The 26,235-nt window shown below is 31.8% G+C and overlaps 1 protein-coding gene and 1 long non-coding RNA gene across 2 annotated transcripts in view; one reads left to right on the forward strand and one right to left on the reverse strand.

Moving 5' to 3' along the window:
* LOC136028309 (galactosylceramide sulfotransferase-like) overlaps positions 1 to 5,986 on the reverse strand; it is a 37,039-nt gene extending 31,053 nt beyond the window's left edge. The window contains exon 1 of the mRNA XM_065706073.1: positions 5,759 to 5,986. Within this exon, the coding sequence (XP_065562145.1) occupies positions 5,759 to 5,880 (122 nt within the window). The 5' untranslated portion in view covers positions 5,881 to 5,986. The remainder of the gene's footprint in view (positions 1 to 5,758) is intronic.
* The window catches only part of LOC136028310 (uncharacterized), a 232,305-nt gene extending 213,932 nt beyond the window's left edge, over positions 1 to 18,373 (forward strand). Inside the window, exon 2 of the long non-coding RNA XR_010617807.1 lies at positions 18,277 to 18,373. This is a non-coding gene — a long non-coding RNA (uncharacterized LOC136028310). The remainder of the gene's footprint in view (positions 1 to 18,276) is intronic.
* The last annotated feature ends 7,862 nt before the right edge of the window (positions 18,374 to 26,235 follow it).

The raw sequence follows: 26,235 nt of genomic DNA on the forward strand, positions 1-26,235 counted from the left end.
CGGGGGTTAGAAGATTGGCGAAAACAAGAATCAAAGCGTGTCAAAAATGAAACTGCAGTTTTAAGCGAAGACGTAGGGGAACGACGAAGATATGATGAGTTGTGGAAAGAATTGTGGATATGATAGAATTGTGGAATATATATATATACTAGCTGTTGGGGTGGCGCTTCGCGCCACCCCAACACCTAGTTGGTGGGGCGCTTCGCGCCCCCCCAAGCCCCCCCGCGCGCGTAAGTCGTTACGCGCCATATTAGTTATGCGCCATTGTAGTTGTGTCCCTGTGTCCCACCTGTGAATATAGATAGATTTATATATGTGTTTCAAACTACGCAAAAATTGCGAATAAACAACATTCTTGGCTTTCCCATTGTCTGTGCATATGCAAAGCCGTATGTACTAATAATGACGTCATATACAAACGCTCTTTTTACAAACAAACAAACATGCATCCACATAACTCGTTTTTATATAGATAGATACAATACAAATTAACTGCGTAAAACTTGCGAATAAACAACATTCTTCGCTGTCCAATTGTCGCTGCATATAAATACATTGTCAGGTTTACCGACCCTCGAACATGCAACGTACAATTGTCCATGGGAAAAACAATCAGGATTAAGATCTATACCACATTTTTCTAATGATTGACCTTGAGCTTTGTTAATGGTGATTGCAAATACTAATCGAATTGGGAATTGCAATCTTTTACATTGAAAAAGCAGATCCGTTGGAATCATGGGAATACGAGGAATAAGAACAGCCTCACCCTCATAAGGCCCTGTCAAGATTGTGGCCTCTATTAGGTTTTCCATTGTTTTTTTTTACGGCAAGTCGCGTGCCATTGCAAAGCTTTGGTGGGTTGATATTTCTTAAAAGTATTATTGGTACGCCTATTTTTAGTTGTAGCACGTGTGGTGGAAACCCTGAAGGATCTATGGAATTTAAAAATTCAGATGGATAATTAACCGCTTCATTTGGTTCCAAAACTGTGTCGACTGACTTGTAAAGGACTGCCTGGTCTCGAATCTTGTTCAAAACAATATTGTTGATTTCGTGGACGTCTATATTTTTGGGTGCGAGAATCGCTCTTTCACTTAGCCATTTATTATTTTTATAATTTTTTAGAATATTCGGAAATACTTTTTCAATCAATTCATTTTTGGACGTCACTAAATTACAGAAATCAGCAGGTAGTTGTATACGTCCTGAAATTGAGTCTACTGTTTGACCAGAGTCATCGTTTTGCAATCGGACACGCATATTTGTAGTTAATTTTAATATTTTTACGTGTGCCTATAAATTAGAATTTTTTAGGCAAGCATTCATTTCGTCTGCAGGAGTTAAACTACGTAAAAATTGCGAATATACAACATTCTTGGCTTTCCCATTGTCTCTGCATATACAAAGCCGTATGTACTAATAATGACATCATATGCAAACGCTCTTTTTACAAACAAACAAACATGCATACATACAACTCGTTTTTATATAGATAGATAGATAGATAGATAGATAAAATACAAATTAACTGCGTAAAACTTGCGAATATACAACATTCTTCGCTGTCCAATTGTCGCTGCATATAAATAGATTGTCAGGTTTACCGACCCTCGAACATGCAACGTACAATTGTCAATGGGAAAAACAATCAGTATTAAGATCTATACCACATTTTTCTAATGATTGACCTTGAGCTTTGTTAATGGTGATTGCAAATGCTAATCGAATTGGGAATTGCAATCTTTTAAATTGAAAAGGCAGATCCGTTGGAATCTTGGGAATGCGAGGAATAAGAACAGCCTCACCCTCAAAAGGCCCTGTCAAGATTGTGGCCTCTATTAGGTTTTCCATTGTTTTTTTTTACGGCAGGTCGAGTGCCATAGCAAAGATTTGGTGGGTTTATATTTCTTAAAAGTATTATTGGTAGGCCTATTTTTAGTTGTAGCACGTGTGGTGGAAACCCTGAGAATAATATCTCGAGGTAAAAACTGATCACCGACCATAACGATGGCCACTTCGTCGATAGTTGGAGCATTGTATCTACGCACATGTTGGCCAGGAGGCGTTTTGTCAGCGGAAATAACAATTTTATGCGTATAAGTAGGCATCAAATCGATGGCTGTTTTGAACAGACGCACTAAATTATTATTTTCGTGGAAAAGATGTTGTAATTGGGAAACGATTGTCCTTTCAATGTTGGGAGAAATTTCGCAACGTGCATTCAATTCAGAATTTCTATCACTGATGAAGTACAATTGTAAAAATTTATGATTCTCGCCTGAGAATGGTAGAAGAGACCCTGCTCTATGATAAATTTGCCCTTTTACTTTGAAAGTAGACATAAATTGATCTGGATTTTCAATTTGGGCTCCAAACGACGTCATTTGGAAACATGAGTTGTATTTTCTGATTCATTTATATTCCTTATGTCCCGGTGTCCCGGTCGTCATTTATATCCCCCTGTTTTATATCCCGCTTATTTTTCAGTTTTTTCATTTTTTTAGTTTGATTTTTACTTTTTTAGTTCTTTTAGTTTTTATGTTTTTTAGTTTTTTTTAGTTTTTTAGATGAATTTTTTTTTTAGTTTTTTACCTTTTTTTCTTTTTAGTTTTTATTGGTTTTTACCTTTTTTTAGCTTTTTATCTTTTATATTTTTTTTTATTTTTATTTTTAATTTTATTAGTATTCTTTTTCTCTTCTATTTTTCATTTTTCCTTTTTTTTAGTTTTTTTTAGTTTTTAGTTTTTAAGTTTTTTCCTTTTTTTAGTTTCTTTAGTTTTTTTAGTTTTTCGGCTTTTTTATTTTTTTATTAGTTTTTAGTTTTTTTGTAGTTTTTGCCTTTTTTTAGTTTTTTCAGTTTTTTTTTTTAGTTTTTAGTTTTTTACCTTTTTTAGCCTAACCAGGATTTGAACCTGGGACCTATACCTATACCTGGGACGTATACGAAAGGGGCTGCTTCCTCATCAATGCCCCGCTCGTTACGCTAAAGTTTTTTACTGTTTTAAAAAGAAAAGTTGAGAGAAAGAATCAAACTTTAGCGTAAAGAGCGGGGCGTTGATGAGGAAGAAGCCCCTTTCGTATACGAAGTAATTTCTGTTCGTTTTAAGATTTAATGTCGCTCCTTACTTTCAGTTTAAAAAACTTGTTTTTTTTATTTAATTTCTGAACGTTTTTGAATCAATGCATGTTTTGATTTTGGCTCTCTGCAGAGGAATAATTAAAACAAAATTTGTATATCTTTTTTTTTGGCTAAATGGCCTTCTCATAATTTTGATCGAGTATTTTTAAATAAAATCAGACAAAACCTAAGGCTATATACCGGCACAAGGGGGTGATATGAATTTCAGTGGCGATGGTAGAGATTATTATCTTTGCGAAACCTTTGAATGGGAAGATTGATGGTATTGCTTTCATAATTCGTTTATAACTTCTGCTGGAAACTTCGATTTGAGCCTTTAAAGGGCTCAAAACAGCCCTTAGTACCCAATAGTTTAAAGATATGCTTCTCAAAAAACTAGCTTTTGAAAAAAATTGCCCTTTGTAGCAGATTCAAGAATAATAATTTTCATTTAAACACTTTTAATGGGGAAATGCTAGTATGAAAACAGAATTGCGAAATTTTCGGAAAGGAACCAGAAGCCCCCCAATAAATAACGTTTGTTTTGATGCAATGTCATTTTCGAGATATTTCAGGTATCCTTTTAAAAACCTGCAAATTTGTTTTAATATCTTATTATTAAGACTAAGGTAGACAACCATCACTATATCTAAATCAGCTACAAAAGACAATTGTTTTGGCAAGAAAGTTTTTTTTTACAAATATATCTTAAGTTTTGGTACTTATTTATTATACGAGAAACACACTCGAGAACTTGCATCGTGAACATGAGACATTACCCGTTTTTCACGGTGTTATTACCAGACAATTAACTTCGGCTGTGAAATCTACAAAAAAGAATTATGTTAGGGCCCAGAGCCCAGAGCGCATTATATTAAATACGTAACCTAGCCTAATCTAACCAAAATACCTACTAAATATTTCATTAAAATATAGCTACAATGTATTTTTCCACCGAGCCGAAGCTAATTGTCTGGTATTAACACCGTGAGAAACGGACAATGTGTCATGTTCGCGATACAAGTTCTCGAGTGTCTTTCTCGTATAATACATAAGTACCTACATTTTTTGTCACTTTGGACTGTTTTATCTTTTTGGGCCCCGTTAAGGGTTCAAAAATGTAATTTCCCAAAGAAGCGATTATTGAAATATGAATGAGCATACAAAAGCACCAAGTGAACTATTCACGTTTATTTTTGCTAAACTATGTTGTCGACTATAAATTTACCGTTTTTAATATTGCCTAGTCAGATTTCTATGTTATACCAAAACGTTACCCTGGCCCTTCCCCTTAACACTTAAATGCTGTCCTAAGTTAAAAACATTTCTGATAAAAAAAAGTTATAATTTGTTGGTAATGATTTTCCTTAATTATTTCTGATAGTTCTAATTTCAAAAAGAAAAAAGAAAATCAGCTGTTAGTGTTTAACCTGGGGCCATAAATGTTGGCTGGGGGTCAAATGGCACCCTCTTCGGGAAAAACAAGACACTAATAAATGTGTAAAATAGAAAAATGAGGAGTATTCCCATCTAAATTTTAGTAAAAACAAACCTCATGGTAGCACTTGTTCCTTTTCCCCCTAGGAGATTTCCTGACGAGATTCATGCCTAGAAATGAATCCGAGTATTAGACGGGTAGAGATGCTGGAACTAAATTCAACTGGAAGTCTTTCCGAATATCCAAAAGTGATTTTTTTAAAATTTAAAGTATTAAGGATTTTGTTTCTATAATAATTAGTTCAGAAGAGGGAATAAATTGCAACGTACTTGTCTGTTAGCCAGTACGCACTCGAGAATTTGGATCTATAAAATAAAACAATTACTGATTTACTGCTGTTATCCGGAAACAATTAGCTTCGGCTCAGTCGGAAACTACATTGTAGCTATACTTAATAAATATTTAGGTGGTAGGCGATTTTGGTTAGGTTAGGCTAGGTTACATTTTGCATGTAGCCCCACTATAATTAACCACCAGCCCCCCCCCCCCAACTAGTGTAAGCCCTAACTAGAAGTTTCAAGGGGGCCCATTGCCCTTGGTAAAAAGAGCTAGCAGGAAATATAGACTGGTCTATAAAAAAACATAAAGGAGTAAAATTCTGCTTTAGCTACTTTTAGCTATCTTCAAAGGGGGTTAGGTTAGGAAAATAAAACTTTCAGGGATGGGTCTACAGGCTAAAATATGTCCCGGGAAGGTATTTAGAAGTACCTATCCCCACTCCTTGTCCCTTTAGAAGGTCTTGACCTTTGATGACCTTTAAAATCTGTGTGTTTTAAAAGTGAAACTTGCAAAATAGATCTTCTGCTTAAATTAAGTAAAATTAATTGTTGAAATGGCTTAAAAAAAGCCCAGTGAAATGGCTTAAAATTCTATTAAAATAACAGGAATTGCATTTTCAAAACTAAAGCCAGGAAAAAGAAACTGATAATTGAAAATTAAGGTAAAATATTGTTTTGTCAAAATTTCAGTAGGTATAAACCCGTCATGTAGGCAAATTTCAGGACCCTCTAGAGGGAGAAGTAGTGGAGATAGGTACTTAAAAATACCTTCCTGAAACATGATATAACGAAAAAAAAAATAAAAAATACATGATACAAAAAAACATGATATAAATAAAAAAAAAAATAAAAAATACTAACCTTCCATCATCTGTTAGAGAAAACTCTTCATTCCCAGCCCTATCCTGAATCCTCCACTGGAATACAGTCACAAAGCCAACAACCCACGTTATTAAAAGCATAAGGAACGTATTTCTTTTCATTATAACAGACCTTACACTCTGACTCAATACTATTTTAAATTTAATTCACATGAAAATCATGCAACGTGGCGCAACAAGAAACAAGTAAACCTGAGCAAATCTTAGGCGTAAAAGGATCACCGGGCTCAGAATAATAAAATATGCGATTCATTTCCATTCACTTTTATTCTGAACCAGTTTTTACTTCCTTTTTTAAATATGTACCTATGTATTTATTTATGACGGTCAATGCTCCGTCCGTAGGCGTGAGTCGCGACTTAAAGTTAAATATTTCTCGTAGGGATAGATCCGTCAAAACCAAGGTAACCCCCCCCCCCTTGTTTGCTATTCACGTCCATCAAGAGAGGCCTAATTTGAAAATTTTAAGCAACTCACTGGAGCAACTCGTCAATGTTTATAAATTTCCTCCAAAATCGTAAATCTCCGAAAATACTAAAGAATCAAATCGATAACTAGGAAGAAAACGGGATCCGTAAATCCACCCCCCCCCCTACACCGCAATATATTCGCTATGTAGAGTACATCCTCAGAAGTAAATATATAAGTTATATTCTGACAGAAGACGTAGCATCCACCCCCTCCCTTTTCCTCTTAGCCTAACCAGCTGCTTTTCCTTTGCATGAAAAGCTACTGAGTAAAATACATTTTGAGAATTGAGCCCTTCCGCTCGGCGATAAGAAATTCGAATATATAGTGGGGTTACAAATACATGATTTTTCCAAGTTAGGTATTGACTAGTCATTATTGACTATTTTGACTAGCCAATACAGTCAATATAGTTTATATTTACTAAATTATCTATATAGTCTATATTGACAATATAGTCTATATTGACTATATTGACTTATATAGTCACTTTATATACCGTATATAAGCTTATAAAACAAAACAAAAAACTAATTTTCTCTTCTTCTGATAAATCTTACCCGCTAAATCAAGATGTCCAGATTGTCAAGTTATAAGGCCTTCGATCGAGTACACCGTACAATTGCAAAATAATTATCCCTCCCCCCTCCAACCAAAAGTTAAATCCTATGAAAATGGCAATCAGTACATTAATTTAATTTTAAAATAATGGTATTAAAAATAACAATCACAGGGATTGATGATTAGAATATTGGCGAAGTTAAATTATTGTCGTTTTGTTTATATACCATGGCAATTACCAAGTAACCTTTAATGCTTATATATTTTTTAATATGCTAACCGTAGGTCATACAGCTATGTAGGATCTTTGCTTCTACTATCCCCTACAGGAATTGAAACGGGTTTATCACGTAACTAGCATATGCACTGTCTTAAAATAACCCGTTTTTGTCCTGTTTAACCAGTATATAATTACTTGATGTATGTGCAAATATCAAAACTAACACAAATCAGCATCCATTTAGGTACTTTTGTAGTATACTAAATATACTCAAAAAGTGAAGTCAGGTTAATCATAATGAATTAGAGCAAACTTTTCGAGTGTGTTTGGTGTAATACAAAAATACCATCATTTAAACTACGTTTTATACATTTGCTATTAACTTAACCAACTATTCAGAAATCACAACTAGCGTTTAATACATTCATCTCAACCACAGGTATACAGCATTGATTTCTACAAGAGAAGAGGGACGTAAAGGCATATATATAATGAAAAAACAGACCCGTTTATTTGGATACTTGAATTATGGTGGCCTTTTTTTAGTTTTGCTAAGATATCTGAAGAAACTAAATTTTAGCTTTGGGGCAAACTCGGATTTGGGGAAAAGTTACCTCCCCCCTGCTCCACAGCAAATTATTATTATTATTTAAGAATTAACGACGCTTCTTGACTACTAAGGTCCTTGCGTCGGCCCTGCAGTGCATTCCTGCAGAGTGATTCGATCTCTGGGTCCCGTATACCAAGCTAAGGTCAAATCCACTGCGCCACCACAGGATTCCACAGCAAATTACGCCCCTGGTTGAAACCCTTCAAAAAGCTTGCGAAACCTTTTGCACGTGCCAAATAAGGGCGTCAAGGAGAAGGGATGGAGGCTTTTCCTCCAGGACTTTTGCCTCCTTCTCCTAGATCTGAAGAAAAAAATCATTTGTATTGCTATTTTCGTTGAAAATTGCCTTTTTTTAAATATATTCATTGAACGAATTGTACAAAAAAACTGATCCCCCTCAAGAATTTGAAAGCTCTAGGGGGTTGAATATTTCAACCACCAGCCAATCCACTATTTTTCGTGAACTGGTGCCAAACGTGGCGAAAATACGCCACTCGTGTTACAAGGAGCCAAGACGCAGCAGAAATATGCCTAAAACATGTTTTGAGTGAACCATGCTTTGATAAAAAAGTGGTACTTTTAGATATATAAATTTTGAAGCACCAGTTTTTTTTTGTCTGATATAAACTCCTTTGAATCCTGGTGTAGACATCAGAAGAAACTGAGTAGGTATCGAAACTGATTGAGTGTAATGATAAATGGGTATATATATATATATACTAGCTGTTGGGGTGGCGCTTCGCGCCACCCCAACACCTAGTTGGTGGGGGCGCTTCGCGCCCCCCCCAAGCCCCCCCGCGCGCGTAAGTCGTTACGCGCCATAATAGTTACGCGCCATTGTAGTTGTGTCCCTATGTCCCACCTGTGAATATAGATAGATATATATATATATGGTTTTAACTACGTAAAACTTGCGAATATACAACATTCTTTGCTGTCCCATTGTCTTTGCATATAAATAGATTGTCAGGTTTACCGACTCTTGAACATGCAACATATAATGGTCCATGGGAAAACAATCTGTATTCAGATCTATACCTCATGATTCTAATGATTGCCCTTGAGCTTTGTTGATGGTGATTGCTAATCGACCATTCCCTGTCCCGGTGTCCCGGTCGTCATTTACATCCCCCTATTTCCTCCGGTACCTTCTTTTTAGTTTTGTTAATTTTTTTTTTACTTATGTCCTGGTCGTCATTTATACTCCCTATGTCCCGGTGCTTTGTTGATTGCTAATCGAACATTCCTTTTGTCCTGGTCGCTTTCTCTTTGAGTGTCGTCATTTATTTTTTTCTTTTTTAGTTCTTTTAGTTTTTACCTTTTTTAGTTTTTTTTAGTTTTTTAGATGAAAATTTTTTTTAGTTTTTTCCTTTTTTTCTTTTTAGTTTTTATTGGTTTTTACCTTTATGTTAGCTTATTTTTCAGTTTTTTCCTTTTTTTTTAGTTTTTTTTATTTTTTATTTTTTTTAGTTTTTTACCTTTTTTTAGTTTTTTTAGTTTTTTTAGTTTTTTTAGTTTTTTAGCTTTTTTACTTTTTTTATTAGTTTTTAGTTTTTTTGTAGTTTTTGCCTTTTTTTAGTTTTTTCAGTTTTTTTTTTTTAGTTTTTTATTGGTTTTTACCTTTATTTTAGCTTATTTTTCAGTTTTTTCCTTTTTTTTAGTTTTTTTTAGTTTTTAGTTTTTTTAGTTTTTTACCTTTTTTTAGTTTTTTTAGTTTTTTTAGTTTTTTAGCTTTTTTATTTTTTTATTAGTTTTTAGTTTTTTTTGTAGTTTTTGCCTTTTTTTTAGTTTTTTTAGTTTTTTAGCTTTTTTATTAGTTTTTAGTTTTTTTTTGTAGTTTTTGCCTTTTTTTAGTTTGACAACTTATTTTTATATATATAGATAGTTTTTTTTTTTTACTTATGTCCTGGTCGTCATTTATACTCACTGTGTCCCGGTGCTTTGTTGATTGCTAATCGAACATTCCTTTTGTCCTGGTCGCTTTCTCTTTGAGTGTCGTCATTTATTAGTTTTTTCCTTTTTTTCTTTTTAGTTTTTTATTGGTTTTTACCTTTATTTTAGCTTATTTTTCAGTTTTTTCCTTTTTTTTAGTTTTTTTTTATTTTTTATTTTTTTTAGTTTTTTACCTTTTTTTAGTTTTTTTAGTTTTTTTAGTTTTTTAGCTTTTTTACTTTTTTTATTAGTTTTTAGTTTTTTTTGTAGTTTTTGCCTTTTTTTAGTTTTTTCAGTTTTTTTTTAGTTTTTTATTGGTTTTTACCTTTATAGTTTTTTTAGTTTTTTAGCTTTTTTATTTTTTTTATTAGTTTTTAGTTTTTTTTGTAGTTTTTGCCTTTTTTTAGTTTTTTCAGTTTTGACGTCACCTGATCCAGTTTTTTCAGGTGACGTCACCTGACCCATCCACACATCCACAGACAGACAACTTATTTTTATATATATAGATATATATATATATATATATATATATATATATATATATATATATATATATATATATATATATATATATATATATATATATATATATATATATATATATATATATATATATATATATATAAAAGTTGTATGTGTGTTATGTCTGTCAAGTGACGTCATGTCTGTGTGTCTTTGGAAAAGGGTCACATAGGTAAGTGTGAAAAGCATAATAACAATAACGTTTTGTTTTGATTCAATTAATCTATAGATATAAAAATAAGTTGTTTGTCTGTGTATCTGTCTACTGACGTCATGTTTGTGTGTCGACTGACGTCATGTTTGTCAACTGACGTATCTATATATATAAAAATAGATAAGTTGTCTGTGTGCCTGTCGAGTGACGTCATGTTTGTGTGTCGACTGACGTCATGTTTGTCGACTGACGTCATTATAAGGATTGAGCTGTATGCGTCATGAAGTTGTTTGTCGACTGACGTCATGTTTGTCAACTGATGAAATTACAGACCGGGGCACAAATAACGACCGGGACACATGGGAATATAAATGACGACCGGGAACCTCAAAGAGAAATTACAGACTGGGACACCGGGACACAGGGAATATAAAAGACGACCGGGACACAGGGACACAACTACAACAGGGACGCCGGGGGCACAGGGAAGATATATAAATGACGACCGGGACCCATGGATTGTTCGAAGAGAAATTACAGACCGGGACACAAATGACGACCGGGACACCGGGACACAGGGAATATAAATGACGACCGGGACACTCAAAGAGAAATTACAAACTGGGACACCGGGACACAAATGATGACCGGGACACAAGGAATATAAATGACGACCGGGACACAGGTACACATCATTAGAATAATGAGGTATAGATCTGAATACAGATTGTTTTTCCCATGGACAATTATATGTTGCATGTTCAAGAGTCAGTAAACCTGACAATCTATTTATATGCACAGACAATGGGACAGCGAAGAATGTTGTATATTCGCAAGTTTTACGCAATTAAAAACACACACACACATATTCGCGCCACCCCAACACCTAGTTGGTGGGGGCGCTTCGCGCCCCCCCCCAAGCCCCCCCCGCGCGCGTAAGTCGTTACGCGCCATATTAGTTACGCGCCATTGTAGTTGTCTCCCTATGTCCAACCTGTGAATATAGATAGATATATATATATATATATATATATATATATATATATATATATATATATATATATATATATATATATATATATATATATATATATATATATATATATATATATATATATATATATATCTATATATATAAAAATAAGTTGTCTGTGTGTGGATCTGTGGATGGATCAGGTGACGTCATGTTTGTCCGCATATGACGTCTGAATTATTTCACACTAATACAAAATAAGAAAAAAAACTAAAAAAGGTAAAAACTACAAAAAAAACTAAAAAGAAAAAAAAACTAAAAAAGCTAAAAAACTAAAAAAAAATAAAAAAAGGTAAAAAACTAAAAACTAAAAAAAACTGAAAAAACTAAAAAAAGGCAAAAACTACAAAAAAAACTAAAAACTAATAAAAAAACTAAAAAATCTAAAAAACTAAAAAAACTAAAAAAAGGTAAAAAACTAAAAAAAAACTAAAAACTAAAAAAGAAAAAAACTAAAAAAAGGAAAAGACTGAAAAATAAAAGAGAAAAAGAAAACTAAAAAAATATGAATAAAAATACAAAAAAATAAAAAAGATAAAAACTACAAAAAAACTAAAAAGAAAAAACGAAAAAAAACTAAAAAAGCTAAAAAAATAAAAGAAGCAAAAATCTAAAGAAGGTAAAAACTACAAAAAAAAAGAAAACAAAATAAAAAAATCTAAAAAAGCTTAAAAACTAAAAAAAAACTAAAAAAAGATAAAAAACTAAAAAAAGGAAAAAACCATAAAATAAACTAAAAACTAATAAAAGAAAATAAAAAAAGCTAAAAAACTAAAAAAACTAAAAAAAACTAAAAAAGGTAAAAACTAAAAGAACTAAAAAAGAAAAAAAACTAAAATAAGGAAAAAACTGAAAAATAAAGGAGAAAAAGAAAACTAAAAAAATATAAATAAAAATAAAAAAACTAAAAAGATAAAAACTTCAAAAAAAACTAAAAAGAAAAAAGAAAAAAACTAAAAAACCTAAAAAAAGGTAAAAACCAATAAAAAAAAACTAAAAACAAAAAAAGGGAAAAAATTAAAAATTTATTTCATCATAAGTTTTCAACTGACGAAATTACAGACCGGGACATCGGGACACAAATGACGACCGGGACACCGGCACATAGGGAATATGATATATATATATATATATATATATATATATATATATATATATATATATATATATATATATATATATATATGGTTTTAACTACGTAAAACTTGCGAATATACAACATTCTTTGCTGTCCCATTGTCTTTGCATATAAATAGATTGTCAGGTTTACCGACTCTTGAACATGCAACATATAATGGTCCATGGGAAAACAATCTGTATTCAGATCTATACCTCATGATTCTAATGATTGCCCTTGAGCTTTGTTGATGGTGATTGCTAATCGACCATTCCCTGTCCCGGTCGTCATTTATATCCCCCTGTTTCCCCCGGTGTCCCCGTTGTAGTTGTGTCCCTGTGTCCCGGTCGTCATTTATATTCCCTGTGTCCCGGTCGTCATTTGTATCCCGGTGTCCCGGTCTGTATATACATTCGTTTTTAGTTTTGTTTTTCTCCTTTATTTTTTTCCTTTTTTTTTCTTTTTTAGCTTATTTAGATTTTTAGATTTTTTAGTTTTTTATTAGTTTTTAGTTTTTTTTTCTTTTTAGTTTTTTTGTCCCGGTCGTCATTTATATCCCCCTGTTTCCCCCGGTGTCCCCGTTGTAGTTGTGTCCCTGTGTCCCGGTCGTCATTTATATTCCCTGTGTCCCGGTCGTCATTTGTATCCCGGTGTACCGGTCTGTATATACATTCGTTTTTTAGTTTTGTTTTTCTCCTTTATTTTTTTCCTTTTTTTTCTTTTTTAGTTTATTTAGATTTTTAGATTTTTTAGTTTTTTTATTAGTTTTTAGTTTTTTTTTCTTTTTAGTTTTTTTGTAGTTTTTACCTTCTTTTTAGTTTTGTTAGTTTTTTTTTTACTTATGTCCTGGTCGTGATTTATACTCCCTGTGTCCCGGTGCTTTGTTGATTGCTAATCGAACATTCCTTTTGTCCTGGTCGCTTTCTCTTTGAGTGTCGTCATTTATTTTTTTCTTTTTTAGTTCTTTTAGTTTTTACCTTTTTTAGTTTTTTTTAGTTTTTTAGATGAAAATTTTTTTTAGTTTTTTCCTTTTTTTCTTTTTAGTTTTTTATTGGTTTTTACCTTTATTTTAGCTTATTTTTCAGTTTTTTCCTTTTTTTTTAGTTTTTTTTTATTTTTTTTTTTTAGTTTTTTACCTTTTTTTAGTTTTTTTAGTTTTTTTAGTTTTTTTAGTTTTTTAGCTTTTTTACTTTTTTTATTAGTTTTTAGTTTTTTTGTAGTTTTTGCCTTTTTTTAGTTTTTTCAGTTTTTTTTTTAGTTTTTTATTGGTTTTTACCTTTATTTTAGCTTATTTTTAAGTTTTTTCCTTTTTTTTAGTTTTTTTTAGTTTTTAGTTTTTTTAGTTTTTTTAGTTTTTTAGCTTTTTTATTTTTTTTATTAGTTTTTAGTTTTTTTTGTAGTTTTTGCCTTTTTTTTAGTTTTTTTAGTTTTTTAGCTTTTTTATTAGTTTTTAGTTTTTTTTGTAGTTTTTGCCTTTTTTTATTTTTTTAGTTTTTTAGCTTTTTTATTTTTTTTATTAGTTTTTAGTTTTTTTTGTAGTTTTTGCCTTTGTTTTTACCTTTTTTAGTTTTTTTTAGTTTTTTAGATGAAAATTTTTTTTAGTTTTTTCCTTTTTTTCTTTTTAGTTTTTTATTGGTTTTTACCTTTATTTTAGCTTATTTTTCAGTTTTTTCCTTTTTTTTAGTTTTTTTTTATTTTTTATTTTTTTTAGTTTTTTACCTTTTTTTAGTTTTTTTAGTTTTTTAGTTTTTTAGCTTTTTTACTTTTTTTTATTAGTTTTTAGTTTTTTTTGTAGTTTTTGCCTTTTTTTAGTTTTTTCAGTTTTTTTTTTAGTTTTTTATTGGTTTTTACCTTTATTTTAGCTTATTTTTCAGTTTTTTCCTTTTTTTTAGTTTTTTTTTAGTTTTTAGTTTTTTTTTAGTTTTTTACCTTTTTTTAGTTTTTTTAGTTTTTTTAGTTTTTTAGCTTTTTTATTTTTTTTATTAGTTTTTAGTTTTTTTTGTAGTTGTTGCCTTTTTTTAGTTTTTTTAGTTTTTTAGCTTTTTTATTAGTTTTTAGTTTTTTTGTAGTTTTTGCCTTTTTTTAGTTTTTTTAGTTTTTTAGCTTTTTTATTTTTTTTATTCGTTTTTAGTTTTTTTTGTAGTTTTTGCCTTTTTTTAGTTTTTTCAGTTTTGACGTCACCTGATCCAGTTTTTTCAGGTGACGTCACCTGATCCATCCACAGATCCACACACAGACAACTTATTTTTATATATATAGATATAATCTGGCGTAACGGACAGACAACTTATTTTTATATATATAGATATATATATATATATATATATATTTTATGCAACAAAACACAAATATTAGCCTCAGAACTCGGAACGATTTTTTGAAAGTCAGTAAGTGTAAAAGTCGTTGTTTTCTTTGCCAAGATCATTTTGTCCCACGGACTTCTGTTAAAAGTACATTGTATAATAAAAATTTTGCATGCAAGTTACGTGGTAATGTTAATTGTAGAACAACCAATGTAATTTACCTATTAGAATGTAATAAATGCTGCCTACAATATGTGGGGAAAACAACTAATAATATATATAAAAGATTTTCTGGACACAAGACAACAGTTAATAATGAAAAAACTAATAACTATCTAATTCAACATTGTAGTAATGGTAAATGTTCCATATCAGATATAACTGTCACAATTTTAGAAAATTTAGAATTAGAAAATTTAAATAAAGAAGAGAAGAATAATAGACTACGTAAACAGGAGGATTTCTGGATCCATACTCTTGGTACAGCTTATCCTTTTGGACTAAATGATCGTGTAGCAAAATATGGTGACATGTCTCATGTTGTTGTTAAATGTATTGATGGTTTTATAGACCATCCTTCTTTTACTTGTCCTACTAAACGTAAAAAACGATCGAGAGGACATAGGAAAAATAATAGAAAAAATGAATTAGATGTACATATGCAATCTATAGATCTATGCCAGCTACTTGAATCTAGGGGTATGATTTCTGTAATAAAGTGTCTAAATAATTTATCCAAGAAGAATTTAATCAAACTTTTCTGGATTGTTAAGAATAATACAGCTCTTGATTATAATTTTAAAGTAATATGTGATACAATTTGCATTCTAACTAAAACGAAATTTATTTCAAAAAAGAAAAAGTTCGATAAGATTAGTAATAAGGATAACAGATTATATTTACCTATTAATTTTACTTGTAAGCAGATTGAAGATATTAATTTACCAGAAATTTTAAATCAGTGGCATGTGAAACAGGCCCTTCCTAGTAATTTAAATTATAATGAGTCCAATTTTAACTTATAAATTTTCAAAAACTATTGGGCAAATTATTTTTAATTATAATTTAATACTAAAAAAACTAGATAGCGATATAAATTGGAAACCAGTTTGTAATTGTAAGCAACTTGGCCCATTTGTAAATCCTACTTACAAACATGTTATAACAGGGGACTTGTCAATAATAAAGCAAGATGATCTTCAAATTATAATGAATAAAGGGGCTAATTTCCGTCTTTCTCATCATCTGAAACCATCGAGTGTTCTTGATGGCTTGGGAAATGATTTTGATTTATTTATTGATAAGTGGTGTAAGAAAGAGAATAAAAATAAAGAGAGTTTTCAAAGTTGGAAGAATTTAATTATTAGTAGAGTAAGAAATAAAATATATTCTAACTTAAAAAATAGTAACACTAAATCATTATTTTATAATGCGAAGATTAAACAAGCAATTGCTAATCTAAAGAATGAATTTGTAATTGTGCCAGTGGATAAAGCTAATAATAATTTTGCCATAATTTGTCAGAAGCTGTATTGTGATATCTTAAAAAGGGAGTTATGCACAACTAATGTTTATGAAAAGGTAAATATAGAGGATGAGAATTTAATTGAAAAGACTGAAGAAATACTTTTTAAAAATTTTAATATTAAAATAAATGACAATGATAAAAAGTTCCCTTTCCTATATTGGACTGTAAAATTTCATAAGAATCCCCCTAAACCACGGTTTATTGCTGGAGCAGCTAAATGTCCAATCCGCATTGCTGCTACTGACTTCTCTTTAATTTTAAAGGAAATTGTAAATAAACTTAAAGCCTATTGTTCTGGTATTAAAAATATTTCGAATTTTAATCCATATTGGAGTGTTAATAATTCACTGCAGGTGATAGATTCTTTAACAATGGTTTCAGCTAAAAGAATTGAGTCTTTCGATTTTGCGACAATGTATACTAATTTATCACTTAATTTAGTGTTCGATAATTTAAAAACTGTTATAAAGAAATCTTTCCTCTTATCTAGTAAAAGGTTCTTAAAAATAGACAGTTATAATAAAAAAGCCATATGGACAAACTGCTTTAATACTACAGTTAACTTGAGATGTTACAGCTTGGATATGATTTTTGAGTTATTGGAATTTGTTTTATACAATCTATATATATAAAAATAAGTTGTCTGTGTGTGGATCTGTGGATGGATAAGGTGACGTCTCCTGAAAAAACTGGATCAGGTGACAAAACTGAAAACTGAAAAAACTAAAAAAAGGCAAAAACTACAAAAAAAAAACTAAAAACTAATAAAAAAAATAAAAAAGCTAAAAAACTAAAAAAACTAAAAAAAGGCAAAAACTACAAAAAAACTAAAAACTAATAAAAAAGCTAAAAAACTAAAAAACTAAAAAAAGGCAAACACTACAAAAAAAAACTAAAAACTAATAAAAAAAAATAAAAAGCTAAAAAACTAAAAAAACTAAAAAAACTAAAAACAGGTAAAAAACTAAAAAAACTAAAAACTAAAAAAAAACTAAAAAAAAGGAAAAAACTGAAAAATAAGCTAAAATAAAGGTAAAAACCAATAAAAAACTAAAAAAAAACTGAAAAAACTAAAAAAAGGCAAAAACTACAAAAAAACTAAAAACTAATAAAAAAAGTAAAAAAGCTAAAAAACTAAAAAAACTAAAAAAACTAAAAAAAGGTAAAAAACTAAAAAAATAAAAAATAAAAAAACTAAAAAAAAGGAAAAAACTGAAAAATAAGCTAAAATAAAGGTAAAAACCAATAAAAAACTAAAAAGAAAAAAAGGAAAAAACTAAAAAAAATTTTCATCTAAAAAACTAAAAAAAACTAAAAAAGGTAAAAACTAAAAGAACTAAAAAAGAAAAAAATAAATGACGACACTCAAAGAGAAAGCGACCAGGACAAAAGGAATGTTCGATTAGCAATCAACAAAGCACCGGGACACAGGGAGTATAAATGACGACCAGGACATAAGTAAAAAAAAAAACTAACAAAACTAAAAAGAAGGTAAAAACTACAAAAAAACTAAAAAGAAAAAAACTAAAAAAAGGCAAAAACTACAAAAAAAACTAAAAACTAATAAAAAAGCTAAAAAACTAAAAAAACTAAAAAAAGGCAAAAACTACAAAAAAAACTAAAAACTAATAAAAAAAATAAAAAAGCTAAAAAACTAAAAAAAACTAAAAAAACTAAAAAAAGGTAAAAAACTAAAAAACTAAAAACTAAAAAAAACTAAAAAAAAGGAAAAAACTGAAAAATAAGCTAAAATAAAGGTAAAAACCAATAAAAAACTAAAAAAAAAACTGAAAAAACTAAAAAAAGGCAAAAACTACAAAAAAAACTAAAAACTAATAAAAAAAGTAAAAAAGCTAAAAAACTAAAAAAACTAAAAAAACTAAAAAAAGGTAAAAAACTAAAAAAAATAAAAAATAAAAAAAAAAATAAAAAAAAGGAAAAAACTGAAAAATAAGCTAAAATAAAGGTAAAAACCAATAAAAAACTAAAAAGAAAAAAAGGAAAAAACTAAAAAAATTTTCATCTAAAAAACTAAAAAAAACTAAAAAAGGTAAAAACTAAAAGAACTAAAAAAGAAAAAAATAAGTGACGACACTCAAAGAGAAAGCGACCAGGACAAAAGGAATGTTCGATTAGCAATCAACAAAGCACCGGGACACAGGGAGTATAAATGACGACCAGGACATAAGTAAAAAAAAGAACTAACAAAACTAAAAAGAAGGTAAAAACTACAAAAAAACTAAAAAGAAAAAAAAACCTAAAAACTAATAAAAAAACTAAAAAATCTAAAAATCCAAATAAACTAAAAAAGAAAAAAAAAAGGAAAAAAATAAAGGAGAAAAACAAAACTAAAAAACGAATGTATATACAGACCGAGACACCGGGATACAAATGACGACCGGGACACAGGGAATATAAATGACGACCGAGACACAGGGACACAACTACAACGGGGACACCGGGGGAAACAGGGGGATATAAATGACGACCGGGACACCGGGACAGGGAATGGTCGATTAGCAATCACCATCAACAAAGCTCAAGGGCAATCATTAGAATCATGAGGTATAGATCTGAATACAGATTGTTTTCCCATGGACCATTATATGTTGCATGTTCAAGAGTCGGTAAACCTGAAAATCTATTTATATGCAAAGACAATGGGACAGCAAAGAATGTTGTATATTCGCAAGTTTTACGTAGTTAAAACCATATATATATATATATATATATATATATATATATATATATATATATATATATATCTATCTATATTCACAGGTGGGACATAGGGACACAACTACAATGGCGCGTAACTATTATGGCGCGTAACGACTTACGCGCGCGGGGGGGCTTGGGGGGGGGGCGCGAATATAAGATTTGGGGGTGATTTGTACAAGCAAATTATGGGAATTCCCATGGGGGGGAATGCCAGCCCATTTACAGCTGACTTGTTTTTAAGTCAACTAGAATATAAATATATGATGGATAAGAATAATCCAATTAATTTAAAACATGCTTTGTCAAATAATAAAAGATATTTAGATGATATTTTGGTCTTAAATTGTAAGGATTTCATTGATATTTCTAAAAATATATATCCATCAGAGCTTATTCTTGAGCCTAGTCATGGCGCTGGTCATGAAGATCATTTCTTAGATTTAAATATTAATATTTGTGATAATAATAAATTAAGTTTTAAAATGTATAATAAAACAGATGATTTTGATTTTGAAGTGATTAGTTTCCCATTCCCTGAAAGTAATATACACTCAAATATCACATATTCAGCGTTTTTCTCACAGTTACTTCGTTATGCAAGGATTTGTAGTAATTATATTGATTTTAAAAATAGATGTAAAATCTTAAGCCAAAAATTGATATCAAGAGGTTTTTCTGCAAATAAATTAACTTGGCAATTTAAAAAATTTAGTTTTCATTATAACGAACTTTTAAATAAATATCAAAAGAATTATCTAGAAATACTTAAAGAAATTTTTAACTAATTTCGGAGGTTCGAGAAATGTTGTCACAGCGCCATTTATTTTGAATTGTGTTTCTAATTGAGCGGATTTTTTAAAAAATTAGCCACATGGTAAAGATGAATTCTATAATTGTTTAGTTCATTCAGGTTTTTTGCAATGTGTTAATATTTGTGATTTGATAAAATTTATAATATTTAGTTTACCTATTGTTGCTAAAGGGAGGGACATATTAACAAGATAAGCTTGTTTTGGTTTTACTTGGTTGTTTTACATTTGCTGTTTTTTTTTCATAGGCATGTATTTTTGGGGTGATACCTGACGCGGGGATGCCATGGATATTCTGTGGTAGCCACAACACTGTGCTGGGTAGAGAATTTAGAGTGGCGAAACCCTATATAGGCCAGTGTATTCTCCTGGTGAGCCCTTATGTTGGGTGTTGACTCTGAATTATTTGTCTATATTATTTTTTCTATTGTTCGGTAAATGACGACTTATACTTATTGACGACATGACTGCCTGTCCATAGATTATTCTTTATGGTTGATTGTGTGTGGCTATGCTGTTTGACTTATGTGATTGTATGGATGAGTAGGGTTAAGGCCTCATTCAAGTGCTGGTCTATATTAATCACTAATTTAGGAAAACAGTCTTCCTTTTCTCCTTCTGTCTTTTTTTTTTTTTCTTTTTTTTGTGTTTGTGCTGTAGTATTGGTGATTTCTCTTTTCATGATATATATATATATATATATATATATATATATATATATATATATATATATATATATATATATATATATATATATATATATATATATATATATATATGTTTTTAACTACGTAAAACTTGCGAATATACAACATTCTTTGCTGTCCAATTGTCTGTGCATATAAATAGATTGTCAGGTTTACCGACTCTTGAACATGCAACATATAATGGTCCATGGGAAAACAATCCGTATTCAGATCTATACCTCATGATTCTAATGATTACTTTTGAGCTTTGTTGATGGTGATTGCTAATCGACGATTCCCTGTGTCGCCGTCGTCATTTATATATCCCCCTGTGCCCCCCGGCGTCCCCGTTGTATTTGTGTCCCTGTGTCCCCGGTGTCCCGGTCATCATTTGTGTCCCGGTGTCCCGGTCTGTATATACATTCGTTTTTGAATTGGTCTTTTTTTTAGGTTTTAGTTTTTACCTTTTTTTTTAGTTTTTTTAGTTATACCTCATAATTCTAATGATTGCCTTTGAGCTTTGTTGATGGTGATTGCTAATCGAACATTCCCTGTGTCCCCGTCGTCATTTATATATCCCCCTGTGCCCCCCGGCGTCCCCGTTGTAGTTGTGTCCCTGTGTCCTGGTCGTTCGAAAACATGACGTCAGCCGACACAAAAACATGACGTCACCTGATCCACAGACAGACAGACAGGCAACTTATTTTTATATATATAGATATATATTTTTAACTACGTAAAACTTGCGAATATACAACATTCTTCGCTGTCCCATTGTCTTTATATTCCCTGTGTCCCGTTCGTCATTTGTATCCCGGTGTCCCGGTTTGTATAGGCTATACATTCGTTTTTGAAATGATATATGATGAAATAAATTTTTGTATTTTTCCCCTTTTTTTCTTTTTATTTTTTTTTGGTTTTTACTTTTTTTTAGTTTTTTTAGTTTTTTTTTCTTTTTTCTTTTTATTTTTTTTCTTTTTATTTTTTTAGTTTTGTTTTTCTCCTTTATTTTTCATATTGTTTTCCTTTTTTTATTTTTTTTATTTTTTAGTTTTTTTTATTAGTTTTTAGTTTTTTTTTCTTTTTAGTTTTTTTGTAGTTTTTACCTTTTTTTAGTTTTTTTTTTAGCTTTTTTTTACTTATGTCCTGGTCGTCATTTATACTCCCTGTGTCCCGGTCGTCATTTGTGTCCCGGTGCTTTGTTGATGGTGATTGCTAATCGAACATTCCTTGTGTCCCGGTCGCTTTCTCTTTGAGGGTCCCGGTCGTCATTTATATTCCCTATGTGCCGGTGTCCTGGTCGTCATTTGTGTCCTAATGTAATTTTGTAATTTCGTCAGTCGAAAACATGACGTCAGTCAACACAAAAACATGACGTCACCTGATCCACAGACAGACAACTTATTTTTATATATATAGATAGATAGATATATATATATATGGGTGTTGGTGGCGGGATGGGGTGTAAGGTGTTGGGGTGGCGCGAAGGCCTTTCAAAGAGAAATTTTTATATAGATTTTAATATGACAGAAGAACCTACAATGGCAACAGCCGAGGAAGCTGATCAAAGAGTCTATGCCAAAAGGCTTGCGGCTAATAGAGAAAGTATGAAAAGAAAGCGTGCCGAGGAATCACAAGCTAATAGAGAAAGTATGAAAAGAAAGTGTGCCGAGGGATCACAACAACAGCGTGAAAAAAGGCTTGCGGCTAATAGAGAAAGTATGAAAAGAAAGCGTGCCGAGGAATCACAACAACAGTGTGAAAACAGGCTTGCGTCTCAAAGAGAAATCACCAAAAGAAAGCGTGCCGAGGAATCACAAGAGCAACCTGAAACTTTTCGCCTGGCATTCAGGTACAGCCCAGTCGATGATTATAGCTTGAGTAGATGTGTTCAAATCGGGACTATGTTTAAAATTTGTCCCTATTGCAAGGCCTTGAAATTTAATGGTGAAACAATGGGAAGGTGTTCAGGTGTTCAACGCCTCAGGAAAAGTTAAACTTCCTCAACTGGCTGCACCAACAGAAACATTGAAGACTTTGCTTACTAGAACTACGTCAGAATATAAGCGTTTTTTAAACATCAGAAAATATAACTCATGTTTCCAAATGACGTCGTTTGGTGCCCAATTCGAAAATCCAGATCAATTTATGCCTACTTTCAAAGTAAGAGGGCAAATTTATCATAGAGCAGGATCACTTCTACCATTCTCAGGCGAAAATCAAAAATTTTTACAACTGTACTTCATCAGTGATAGAAATTCTGAATTAGATGCACGTTGCGAAATTTCTCCTGACGTTGAAAGGACTATCGTTTCCCAATTGCAATATCTTTTCCACTAAAATAATAATTTAGTGCGTCTGTTCAAAACAGCCATCGATTTGATGCCTACTGATACGCATAAAATTGTTATTTCCGCTGACAAAACGCGTACTGGCCAACATGTGCGTAGATACAATGCTCCAACTATCGACGAAGTGGCAATCGTTATGGTCGGTGATCAGTTTTTACCTCGAGACATTATTCTTCATAAGCGAAACGCTCAGTTGGTCAGAATTGCTGAAACTCATCGATGCTACGATTCCCTACAATATCCTATAATTTTTTGTGATGGAGCCGACGGCTATCACTTTAATAATAAATTGCAAGAGCCATCCACTAACAAACAAACGGATAAGAAATGCAGCGCAATGCATTATTATTCCTATAGAGTAATGATCCGGCAGGATGAAGACAATTATATTTTAAAATGCCGTCAATTGTTTCACCAATACATCGTTGATATGTATGCAAAAATTGAATCAGAACATTTGCTATTTATACGTCTGAATCAGACCAAGCTCCTCTCTGGACAATACATTCATTTGCGAGATGCAGTTGTAAATGACAGTAATACCACAAACGTCTGAAGATTAACGATTTTACCTTCGTCATATGCTGACAGTCCCCGTCAAAATGCTATTGCTTATGTTCGTCTCTATGGTCGTCCAGATTTATTTATTACATTTACATGTAATCAATCTTGGGACGAGATACGGCAGCTTTTACTTCAAGGAAAATCGGCGGTTCATAGACATGACATTACGCCCCGTGTCTTCCGGCAAAAGTTGAAATCACTGATAAACTACATAGTAAAACTTAAAGTGTTTGGGCCAGTGCGATGCTGGATGTACTCAGTGGAATGGCAAAAACGAGGATTGCCACACGCACATATTTTAATCTGGCTACATGATAAAATTACTTCTAATGAAATTGACGATGTGATTTCTGCTGAAATTCCTGATGAAAATGTCGATAAGGGGTTATATGATATTGTTGTAAAAAATATGATACATGGACCTTGCGGTGCACTGAATGAAAAATCACCATGCATGGCTAAAGGAAGGTGCACAAAGCAATATCCTCGACTTTTAGTACCCAACACAATTACTGGCAATGATGGTTACCCACAATATAGAAGAAGATCTACTGAAGATGGCGGTAAAACAGCAATAATAAAGAAGCATAACAGTACCACCATCGAAGTAGATAATCAGTGGGTTGATCCATATACACCTTTATTGTCAAAAACATTTAATGCACACAGAAGCGTTGAACGCTGTAACTCCGTAAAGGCAATCAAATACATATGTAAATACGTCACCAAAGGCAGTGACATGGCAGTTTTTGGCTTGCAGTCCGAAATTAGTGATATCGATGAAATCGTACAATATCAGGCTGGAAGATACATTAGCAGTAATGAATTTGTTTGGCGAATTCTTTCATTTCTGATACATGAACGAAGTCCAGTTGTTGTTCACTTAGCGGTACATGTACAGGATCAATCAATCAATCAATCAATTTATTAAATACTAAAGAAAACTATTACAAAAGTAAATCAATTAATAGGCCCAAGAAGCTATACTTGTAATGGGCCACAGAGAACAAAAAAAAAAACAAAAAAAAAACACTGGAACAAGACAAGATTTTAAAAGAAGAGAAGTGACATACAAATTGGGATAGAATTAAAAGAGAGACAAAAATTATTTAACTGGAAAGACCCGACGAAATAATGCATTTGCAGAAAGAAAAAGAGGGACATCCAAAGGGATGGAGTTCCATAACAGAATTGACTGATATACAGGAGACCTCTGAGCTGCTGTAGAGGATCGTTTTGGTAAAATAAATCGTCGAGAAGAATTACGCAAAGAAGAAAAGTACCTACCTGAGCCTGTCCTTAAGAAAAACTGCTGCAGGGTCGGTGGAAGAGTACCTAGAAAAGCAGAATGCGCTAAATAAAGAGTATTTTTACCTATAATATGATCCAGCGGAGCTATTCCAGTATCATTATAAAGATCAGAGGAAGGGTAAAGCCGAGCAAGAAGAAAAGTAGCCTTCACTGCCCTATTTTGGGCTCTTTGAAGTGAGCAGAGAAGAGATTTATTAGTATTGCCCCAGACAGAGCAGCAATAAGAAAGGTAAGGATGAATAAAAGCATGATAAAGAGAAACCATAATATCAGGAGGAAGAAATGAATTAATCCGGTGCAACATTGAAGACTGGCGGAGTATTAAGGAACGGGTGTGAGTTATATGCGGTTTAAAAGAAAGAAAACAGTCAAGATACACACCAAGAAGTTTCACCATAGTAGCTTGTGGTATAATATCATTTCCAAAAGTCAGGGTGATTGGCTCCCGTACGTCTCTCATGCGGTAAAGGGTCCTAAAGTTGACAATGGCACTCTTTCGGCTGTTAAGAGCCATACCATTTGACCAGCACCAATCCTTTACTTTATCAAGAAGACCTTGAGCTATAGAAGTGGCAGATGGCAGGTCCACCGCAGCAATGAAAAAATTACTGTCATCAGCAAAAAGAACAGAGTGAATATGGGGATGAATACCATCAACAAGATCATTAATGTAGATTAGAAACAAAAGTGGTCCAAGCACAGAGCCTTGTGGGACACCTTTCAATACAGGCAAAGTAGTGGAAGAAGTACGGTTAACCAAAACATACTGAGATCTATCTGAGAGGTAGGACCTAAACCAATCTAGTGGGACTCCATGCACACCAAATAAGGATAGTTTAGACAGAAGAACATTGTGGTCAACCATATCAAAGGCCTTTGAAAAGTCAAGAAATAGACCCAAAACACACAAGCCCTTGTCCAGATTAACACGCACAAACTCTGTAGCATCAGTAAGTGCATGTAAGGTAGAGAATGAGGGACGAAAACCATACTGATGGTTAGTGATGAGAGAATTTCCATCAGTCGAATTAGTACTAAATACAAGTGAAGAGAGTCGACGATACACTACTTTTTCAACAACCTTTGAGATGACGGGAAGAAGAGAAATAGGTCTGTAGTTTGAAATTAGAGACGAATCACCTTTTTTATGCAAAGGTAGAACAGTAGCAACTTTAAATGAATGAGGGAAAATACCAGAAGAAAGAGAGAGGTTAGTTATGTGTGAAATCGGATGAGAAACAAACTGACTAATTTTTTTAAGGACATTATTACTCAAACCAAAACTATCAACTGAACGACTGCTAGGAAGTTGGGAAATAATACTAGAAATCTCAGTAGTACTACATGGGGAAAGGAAAAAAGACTTCTCTGCCAAGGGAAAACAACTTACTCTACTCGGGGGTGGAATTAGAACTGAAGGAAGTGTGGTGAAATACGAATTGAAGGCACTCGCTGAGGATTTTTTGTCTACAACAGAACCATCAGCATTTCTATAAAAACATGGAGAGGAATGTTTGTGTTTCTTGCGAGAGAGAGCTTCATTAATTACAGTCCAAACCTTGCGCAA

The sequence above is a fragment of the Artemia franciscana genome, chromosome 6, assembly GCF_032884065.1.
Source record: "Artemia franciscana chromosome 6, ASM3288406v1, whole genome shotgun sequence".
Taxonomy (NCBI): domain Eukaryota; kingdom Metazoa; phylum Arthropoda; class Branchiopoda; order Anostraca; family Artemiidae; genus Artemia; species Artemia franciscana.